This window comes from Notolepis coatsorum (assembly GCF_963971535.1).
Source record: "Notolepis coatsorum genome assembly, chromosome: 9".
Classification (NCBI taxonomy): Eukaryota; Metazoa; Chordata; class Actinopteri; order Aulopiformes; family Paralepididae; genus Notolepis; species Notolepis coatsorum.
Genome location: NC_140173.1, coordinates 73,433,670 through 73,443,940, shown reverse-complemented (window position 1 = coordinate 73,443,940; position 10,271 = coordinate 73,433,670). Strand labels below are relative to the sequence as shown.

General features: G+C 51.8%; 1 protein-coding gene across 1 annotated transcript in view; it reads left to right on the top strand.

Annotated features, from left to right (window-relative positions):
- ehbp1 (EH domain binding protein 1) overlaps positions 1-10,271 on the top strand; it is a 398,684-nt gene that overhangs the window by 315,321 nt on the left and 73,092 nt on the right. Inside the window, 3 exon segments of the mRNA XM_084321912.1 lie at positions 1,623-1,678; positions 3,272-3,410; positions 6,387-6,487. Of these exon segments, the coding sequence (XP_084178038.1) occupies positions 1,623-1,678; positions 3,272-3,410; positions 6,387-6,487 (296 nt within the window).

Below are 10,271 nucleotides of genomic sequence, written 5' to 3'. Positions count from 1 at the left end.
AAGGTAGGTACTAGGTGTGTGTGTGTGTCACTACTAGCTAAACCCTCTGTGCGTATGGCAACACACGGCGTCTTTGATCATCGATTCACATAAACACCCTCTCGGGTTCAAAGAGAAACGGCTTAGTCCTTTACGGGCATAAGGAGCGCTTGTTTTTTACCCCCGTTTGACCCCACTTAAACTTCAGCGCCTGCCAAAAAAGCTAAGGTACTGGTACCTTTTAGCAGATTATTTTAGACTTAGCTATTCAAGGGTAACACATTAAGTCCCGTAAGAAATGTACAGCCATGCTGCAACACAAAACGAGAGGAGCTCCACCCACCCTATGCCTACCTGCCCACGAAACAAACAAACCATAGCAACTCACTCTGAACAGTACTGTGGAAATTGGGTTGCTCGTGTGTGTGTGTGTGTGTGTGTGTGTGTGTGGGTTAATGTAGAAGAAGAGGATTATATGGAAGGTTTTATTTTACAAGGACAGATACCACAACATTGACATATCGCTAGCAACTGCCTGTTGTGTTGTGTATCACAGTATTAAGCGAATGGTCGCTACTTTCCACGTCTATCCTGGGAACGGGATTCAGCAGCTACTTTGAATTGACCCCCCCCCCCCAGCAGAGGAGTGCAGCAGTGTTTAGGGGTCCCCGTCTGTGTCTCTCGGGAATCGAACCAGCAACCTTTCAGGTCACTGGTCAAGCCTCTTCACCTCGAGGCCGTCCTGCCTCCTCTAAGTGAGGACAGGTCACTGGTCAAGCCTCTTCACCTCGAGGCCGTCCTGCCTCCCCTAAGTGAGGAAAGGTCACTGGTCAAGCCTCTTCACCTCGAGGCCGTCCTGCCTCCTCTTAAGTGAGGACAGGTCACTGGTCAAGCCTCTTCACCTCGAGGCCGTCCTGCCTCCTCTTAAGTGAGGACAGGTCACTGGTCAAGCCTCTTCACCTCTAGGCCGTCCTGCCTCCCTAAGTGAGGACAGGTCACTGGTCAAGCCTCTTCACCTCGAGGCCGTCCTGCCTCCCCTAAGTGAGGACAGGTCACTGGTCAAGCCTCTTCACCTCTAGGCCGTCCTGCCTCCCCTAAGTGAGGACAGGTCACTGGTCAAGCCTCTTCACATCGAGGCCGTCCTGCCTCCCCTAAGTGAGGACAGGTCACTGGTCAAGCCTCTTCACCTCGAGGCCGTCCTGCCTCCCCTAAGTGAGGACAGGTCACTGGTCAAGCCTCTTCACCTCTAGGCCGTCCTGCCTCCTCTAAGTGAGGACAGGTCACTGGTCAAGCCTCTTCACCTCGAGGCCGTCCTGCCTCCCCTAAGTGAGGACAGGTCACTGGTCAAGCATCTTCACCTCGAGGCCGTCCTGCCTCCCCTAAGTGAGGACAGGTTGGCCAGTCTTCACTTGAAAGCATCCCATCTTAGTGTTAGGGGGTCAGGTTTGGGGTCAGGTTTGCGGTCAGGTTAAGGTTAAGTTAGTGGCGAAGTGCCAGGGAATGAATGTAGTGAGTCGTCGTCACAAGTAAAGACGAGTATAAACTGTCTCTGGTCCTCGAGACGGGAGGAGCGGCCCGCGGTAGCATTGCACACGCACCGCGTGTCCTCACACACCCTCATTAGTGATTGTGTGTATGCGCAGCCTCGGTGACGCCCGATAAGGACCCGCGACGCTCAGCAGACCACAACATTAGTCACGTAGCCCCCCCCGCACGCGCACTCACACACTCACACAATCACACACACACTCACACAATCACACACACACACTCACACACTCACAGCTTACCGCATCGATGATAGCTGTGATAAGAGATAAAGAGAGAGAGAGTGAGAGAAAAAAAAATAGCAAGGAGGGAGGGGACACCCCAATATCTGCCTGTCCCAGAGCTTAGAAAGGGGGTCGGAGGACTGAGAGGGCAGGTGTTATGTGTGTTTTGTGTCTGTGTGTGTGTGTGTGTTGGACATTATTACCACATGAGTGGTAATTAGTGTGTAATTAGCAACACCTCAACGTTAAAGTTAGTTTGTTGTAGTTACTTGCAGGTCATCACTGGCAGTGCATTAAAAAAATATATAATAATAAACAAACAATGGTTAGAAAGTCTCTGTGGCCTCGTCAATCCCCTCAGAAATTGGTTTTGCTGCAAATCAACAGCTCATGCATATATATATATATTGCGAGGGTTAGCAATTCTAACCGTTAACTACCCCTGTACAGCATTAAAACCTCCCTTTTTTAAACCCATCGCAACCTCGTCGCGTCGACATGTAATTCTCATCTGTCATCAGTCCTCTCGCTCTCCTAGATACGCACGCAAAGCCCCGCAAATTGCTTTGCATAGTCTTTTTCCAAAACGGCCGCCAACGAGACAACGAGTGTTTTTCTGTGGCAATAATCACAGAGGCATCCTGTGGGATCCTGGAGGGAGCGGCTAATGAGCGAAGGAGAGCCGGCGGGCCCTCACACACTAATAGACGGCAGGCCCTCACACACTAATAGACAAACACAAGCTGTAGTGTAGACTAATTGCCGACATTGTTTTTGAAAGTCAATAATTTGAAGCTAAACTGACAACTGTGTGCGTGTGCGTGTGCATATGCGTGTGTGTGTGTGTGTGTACTTGACTATCTGTGTGTCAAGCAGTGGAACATGTTTGCCCTAATTGTCGACTTTATTACACGTTTCGCCATCTTATTAGCGTTGCCGCGACGTCAAGTCTCACCCGGGTCTGTTCCTTTTCCACTCGGCTTGGCTTATTGGGAAGGCCCCCCGTAGTAAAGCATTTCTGCGTGCCGTTTTTGATAGCAGGAGAAGCAAGCGTGTAGCTTTTTAACACGTGTTCACTTTGAAAACAATAGCGCATTTTTGCGTTTTGCATAATCTGAATATATTTTCTGGCTCGAGATTTTGTTGAAAGTCAAGTTAATTGCCTCTTTTTTGTCTCTCTCCTGAGTGAGGGAGAGTGAAAGAGGGAGTGAGTGTGAATGTGCGATTGCATACATGCTTGTGTGTGTGTGTGTGTGTGTGCGTGTGGTAGTGTGTGTTGGGGGTTTCTAACAAACAAATGATAGCGCACATTTCAACCTCTGTTTAATTCGTGTGTGTGTGTTTGTATACATCTATTGATATTCCTGCTCATTTATTTATTGCACATATTGGAAAATAATATCCTTTTTTAATTAAAGGGATATCCACATCATTAGAAGGCATAGCATAGACTAAATATCCTCGTACTTGTTCTCAGTTTGAAAGTACTTCAAACTGTATTTTTCTAATGTGATTGTCAGAATAATGCGGAGGAGCTGCGAGCGGAGCGGTTACGCCGGGCGACAGAAAGGCTGCGCAGCCCGGTGATGTTCAACAAGGACTCTGCCGTCAGGAAGACACAGCTCAAGTCCTTCAGCCAATACGTGGAGACGAGGCCAGGTGAGGCACGCACACACAGGGACATTCCACAGACTTACCTTCATCCCCTAACTTCCACCTTAACGACACATGCCTAACCCTAAGCATACCCCTTGAACCTAAAATAGCTTCTTTACCATGTGGGCCCAATGTCCCCACAACAACAATACAAATCTTGTTTTCATCTTGTGGGGACATTTGTTCCCCGGTACATGTGTTCAACATGTGTACACACACACACACACACACACACGTCACACACACACACACCCACAAACACACAAAGGTGTTGCTTCAGAGGGAGTAGGGGAGGAGGGATGGGGGAGTAGGGGAAGAGGGATGGTGAGTAGGGGATGGGGGAGTAGGGGGAGAGAGATTGGGGAGTAGGGGAAGAGAGATGGGGGAGTAGGGGAAGAGGGATGGTGAGTAGGGGAGGAGGGGGAGTAGGGGGGAGAGGGATGTGGGAGTAGGGGAGAAGGATGGGGGAGTAGGGCAGGAGGGGGAGAGGGATGTGGGAGTAGAGTGAGAGGGATGGGGGAGTAGGGCAGGAGGGATAGGGGAGTAGGGGAGGATGGATGGGGGAGGAGGGATAGGGGAGAAGGATGGGGGAGTAGGGGAGGATGGATAGGGGAGTAGGGGAGGATGGATGGGGGAGGAGGGATAGGGGAGAAGGATGGGGGAGTAGGGGAGGATGGATAGGGGAGTAGGGGAGGATGGATGGGGGAGTACGGGGAGAGGGATAGGGGAGTAGGGGAGGATGGATGGGGGAGTAGAGGGAGAGGGGAGTAGGGGAGGATGGATGGGGGAGTAGAGGGATATGGGAGTAGGGGAGGATGGATGGATGGGCGATGAGGGATGTGGGAGTAGGGGAGGATGGATGGGGGAGGAGGGGAGAAGGGATGGGGGAGGTGGGGATGCCCACTGTTCTCTTGTTGTAGTGTTGGAGACCTGGGTTTGGAACTGGCGGTGTGTAACTGCTGTGATAGATTAGGATGCTGGGTGCTACTGGGAGCTACTGGGAGCCAGCAGAGGGAACGTGATGAGCAGAGGTGTGAGGAAGGTTGAGGACAAGGCAGGCTGCAGCATCTTAGACGCTCCTCTGGAGAGAGAGTGTGAGTGGCAGTCGTTTATTCTAGAGGAGACGCAGCTTAGAAGAGACACCAGAGCTCAAATTAATCATATTCAGTTGTTGTTTTTTGGTGTGAAAATGTAAATCATTTAGATGCACTGATTAACCGACAGAATGATCGTTGGATGAATCGATTACTTGAATAATCGTTAGTCGCAGCTCTCTTTCTCACCGTGGCTGTAAATGTGTAACAGTGGAACATGTTGTAGTTAACTAACCTCTCCTCCTCTCCCCCCTGTACTCCCCTCCCTCTCCTCCTCTCCCCCCTGTACTCCCCTCCCTCTCCTCTTCTCCCCCCCTGTGCTCCCCTCCCTCTCCTCCTCTCCCCCCTGTACTTCCCTCCCTCTCCTCCTCTCCCCCCTGTGCTCCCCTCCCTCTCCTCCTCTCCCCCCCTGTGCTCCTCTCCCTCTCCTCCTCTCCCCCCTGTGCTCCCCTCCCTCTCCTCCTGTGCCTCCCCTCCCTCTCCTCCTCTCCCACCCCTGTGCTCCCCTCCCTCTCCTCCTCTCCCCCCTGCTCCCCTCCCTCTCCTCCTCTCCCCCCTGTGCTCCTCTCCCTCTCCTCCTCTCCCCCCTGTGCTCCCCCTCCCTCTCCTCCTGTGCTCCCCCTCCCCTCTCCTCCTCTCCCCCCTGTGCTCCCCTCCCTCTCCTCCTCTCCCCCCTGTGCTCCCCCTCCCTCTCCTCCTCTCCCCCCTGTGCTCCCCTCCCTCTCCCCCCTGTGCTCCCCTCCCTCTCCTCCTCTCCCCCCTGTACTCCCCTCCCTCTCCTCCTCTCCCCCCTGTGCTCCCCTCCCCTCTCCTCCTCTCCCCCCTGTACTCCCCTCCCTCTCCTCCTCTCCCCCCTGTACTCCCCTCCCTCTCCTCCTCTCCCCCCCTGTACTCCCCTCCTCTCCTCCCTCCCCCCTCCCTCCCTCTCCTCCTCTCCCCCCCTGTACTCCCCTCCCTCTCCTCCTCTCCCCCCTGTGCTCCCCTCCTTCTCCTCCTCTCCCCCCCTGTGCTCCCTCCCTCTCCTCCTATCCCCCCCTGTGCTCCCCTCCCTCTCCTCCTCTCCCCCCTGTGCTCCCCTCCCTCTCCTCCTCTCCCCCCCTGTACTCCCCTCCCTCTCCTCCTCTCCCCCCTGTACTCCCCTCCCTCTCCTCCTCTCCCCCCCTGTGCTCCCCTCCCTCTCCTCCTTCTCCCCCCTGTGCTCCCTCCCTCTCCTCCTCTCCCCCCTGTGCTCCCCTCCCCTCTCCTCTTCTCCCCCCTGTGCTCCCCTCCTCTCCTCTTCTCCCCCCTGTGCTCCCCTCCCTCTCCTCCTCTCCCCCCTGTGCTCCCCTCCCTCTCCTCCTATCCCCCCTGTGCTCCCCTCCCTCTCCTCCTCTCCCCCCTGTGCTCCCCTCCCTCTCCTCCTATCCCCCCTGTACTCCCCTCCCTCTCCTCCTCTCCCCCCCTGTGCTCCCCTCCCTCTCCTCCTCTCACCCCCCTGTACTCCCCTCCCTCTCCTCCCTCCTCCCCCCCTGTGCTCCCCTCCCTCTCCTCTTCTCCCCCCTGTGCTCCCCTCCCTCTCCTCTTCTCCCCCCTGTGCTCCCCTCCCTCTCCTCCTCTCCCCCCTGTACTCCCCTCCCTCTCCTCCTCTCCCCCCTGTGCTCCCCTCCCTCTCCTCCTATCCCCCCTGTGCTCCCCTCCCTCTCCTCCTATCCCCCCTGTACTCCCATCCCTCTCCTCCTCTCCCCCCTGTGCTCCCCTCCCTCTCCTCCTCTCCCCCCTGTGCTCCCCTCCCTCTCCTCTTCTCCCCCCTGTGCTCCCCTCCCTCTCCTCTTCTCCCCCCCTGTGCTCCCCTCCCTCTCCTCCTATCCCCCTGTGCTCCCCTCCCTCTCCTCCTCCCTCCGTCCAGAGGTGAAAAGACAGAGGTCGATCCCAGAGGATCTGAAGAGGGCGGCAGAGGACCGAGCGGCGCTGACTGACGTCGACATTCGCAGGCCATTCGAAGAAGAGGTACATCCTCTTCATCACCTGTTCACCATTTTCTCTTCACCCGTCCCTCTTTCTCTCCTCCATACCTTCCTGTAGCGTTAGCTGTGGTAGGACCCTTTCAGACACAGGGTCAGTCTAGGTAAAAATATTTATGTATTGTTCTTTTCCAGACAGTGGCAAACTACTGTAGTTCAGAACTCTTAACCGTTAACTTAACTTAAAGGAACACGGCAACTTTTTTGGAAATTAGCTTATTTGCCATCTACCCTGGAGTTAGACAAGCAGATACCCTTTTCTTCTCTGTGCATGCATTAGGCTTAGGGGAACAGCCGCACCGTTAGCCTATAGCTTAGTGTCTTCTTCTTCTGGCGTGTGTCTTTAGACCTGCAGCTCCGTTGAGGCAAGCCAGGCCAACGTTTCATCGTCCAGTTCCATCAGACCGCGTTCTCCATACGGTGGCCGGTGGTTGGGGCAACTGGTGATGATATGTTCCACAGTCTGTGCAGGGGCTCCACACTCGCATGAGGCACTGTCCTTGAGGCCCCACCTCTTCATTGAGGCGCCGTAGCGTCCGACGCCGGTCCTTAGGCGGCTGAGGGTTGTCCACTGCTTCCGGGGCAAGTCCTGACCAGGGACGTCCAGAGGGTCATTGATGAAGAAGCTTAGGGTCATTCACTGGAAGTAGGTGTGCCAGTGTAGACTAGTTCCCAACGGTCATGAAATACACTCCAAATACAACTCCAAAACGTTCCTGTAAACATGTAGTGACCTGTGTATTTACCATGTGGAGAAAAGTTTTCGTTTTTTGTAAGCAGATATACTCTGAACAATTTTTTGCCGAACCACTGCTGCCTGGGCGCAGTGATTTCATCACCTCATAATCCCTGTTGTTTTTTGAAAAACAGGGCTTTTGAGGTGATGAAATCACTGCAGTATATATCTGCTTAGAAAACAAAAATTTCTAATTATAAAGAAATACATATTCTCCACATGGTAAATACACAGGTCACTACATGTTTACAGGAAAGTTTTGCAGTTGTATTTGGAGTGTATTTTGTGACTGTTGGGAACTAGGCTACACTGGCACACCTACTTCCAATGAATGACACTAAGCTATAGGCTAACGGTGCGGCTGTTCCCTAAGCCTAATGCATGCACAGAGAAGAAAAGGGTATCTGCTTGTCTAGCTCCAGGGTAGATGGACAATAAGCTAATTTCCCAAAAAGTCGGCGTGTTCCTTTAAGTTCTGTAAGTGGTATTTCTTTCTTTGTTAAAATAAGTGGTCTACATGTTAAAATAATAGCTCTACACTCCGACAGCCATCACTGATATAGACAGTAACATGGGTCTCCCGGTCCATCCGCTCTGCAGTAAATACAAATACCACATTTTCTGGTATCCCGTTCCCGTTATCCAATCAGGAGACAACTCCACACTGCAAAAATGGTCAGAAATAAAAACTAGATTTAAGGAAATGTGTCCTTGAAACAAGTAACATGATCTACCAGTGCCGTAAGCAAATTTGGTTTGGCAAGATTTCTTGAAATAAGTAAAAAATATCTAGGGGTTCTCTCTCTTGATTGGATAAAGTGGGAACGGGATACCAGAAAATTTATTTTGCGTTTACTGCAGAGCAGGAGGGACTGGAAGACCCATGTTACTGACCAAACACTCTATATCAGTGATGGTTGTCTGAATGTAGAGCTACTTAACACTTATTTGAACCAAAACAGCACATTTAAGCCTCGCACCACTTTCATGGAAGTCTGATCAAGGCTGGGAAAGAACGAGTTAAGACTGAAACCTTAGAGGTGATGGTGGTGTGGGTCTGTGTGTGGGAGTGAGGAGGGGGGGGGGGGGTGACTATCCCATAATCGCCCCCTTTCTCATCCTTCTGTCTTCTCTATTAGCCTCCTCTCTTCTCCTGTCCCCCTCTCCTGCCTTGTCTTAGATAGGTCTATCAGGGAGCTCCTCTCCCCCTGCCCTCCTCTCCTCTCCACAGAGATCTGCCGTATTGATCTAACGGGCTACCATTTTAATTATTACAATAGTAGATACCAGCCGCCCTGACATTCAGAGACATGTGTGTGAGCGCATGCATGTGCATGCGAGTGAGCGAGTGAGTGAGTGAGTGTGTGTGTGTGTGTGTGTGTGTGTGTGTGTGTGTGTGTGTGTTCTAAGCAATACACACTATTCCAGGTGTGTTTGAACGTCCCCATACAAGTATGTGTATAAGAATGCTATTATTTCAATGTGTGTGTGTGTGTGCGTGTGTCTGTCACTGGAGACCACGAGGCGAATCTCTCTTCCCACCCTGCCCCCCCCCCCCCCCCCCCCCTCCCAGTGCCTGGGCCCCAGGGTTAATGGGTGTTGAACCTTTCCATTATCCCGATCAGCCAAGAATTACCTGCTGAATGATGTTTGCATTAATATAATATATATGGTAATTTCCCTCCTCTTAATTACGGCTGGGCCGAGCGCAGCAAGGGGAGTGGGCTGATCATGTGTAAAATTGATTTGCCAAGGAAAAATATGGTGATAGAGCGAGAGCATGCAAGGGAGAGAAGGTTGTGTGTGTGTGGGGGGGGCGGGGGGAGGATCAGCGCACACACACACACACACACAGGCACAAACACAGACACACACACTCGTTGGAGAGAGTACAGGAAAAAGTGCTGGCTTGGGTGGAATAAAAAAATCTAACTTTCTCTCTCTCTCACTCTCTCTCACTCCTCCTCCTCACTAGTTTGCCTTCCCATTAAGAAAATGAAGTGCATCAGCAATAAAAATAGATATTTTTTTCTTTTTTACGGATACATCCTCGGTGGTGAATTTGAATGAACATTTTACCACTCTTTTTTTCCCCCTCTCTTCTTCCACTCAGAGGAGTTAGCGTGGAGAATAGTAAGCAGTCGTCAGGGAGGGGTGAGGAGGGGTCAGGGAGGATAGATTAAGTATGTATGGTTAAGGGAGTCGATTTGTAGTGGGTGCGGGTGGGAGGGGCATTTGGACAGCGGAGGAGAGGGACTTATCTTACAGGTGGGGTAAGTGGAGGGGATGAGGGGTCTGTGTTTGAAGAGGCCAGGTGTGGCTGTGGGGAGGATTGTGAGACACTTAACCTCTGGGTGGGTTCAGACTCACGGGGGACAGGAAAGGGGGACTCCCATTTAACCAGGAAGCAGCCTGCGACCTCTGCGTCACACACCCACAAGTACACACTCTGTTATGTAACGCAACTAGTTTTGGTTGGAGCCTACTGCCTCTACTCCACATCCAGTCATCCACACACGCACGCACGCACACACACACACACACACACGCACACATAGTATGTCAGTGGTTCTCAATGTGTGGTCCAGGGACCGACGGGTATTTGTGATAGGCGTTTAAATGGTTGCTCAGTTTTAAAGCTACCATTACTGTCTTTCAGAGGCTGGAGTGTTGCTCGGTTATAAATCCAGAGTGAAGTTTGCTGGTTCCCAGCTGCTTAATGTCACAGCCGGGGCGAATTAACATAGACTGAAACAAACGTTTGATGGTACGTCATCAAATCATCTATTTTATTTGACTTACTCGGAAGCATTTAATATTACCTAAACATAAAATTTGAGTGAGTGAGTGAGTGAGTGAGTGAGATAAATAGCAAAAGATAGTCTGCAGGAGAATAAGCACAAACATCGATGCAAATAGTGATAATAGTTCAGTTCAGTTCAGAGTTTTTATTTGCCACATGGAATAATACAATCATAGTTTCTTCATTAAAAAAAATCATAAATAGCCATTCCATGGACAAAAGGAGCAGGAA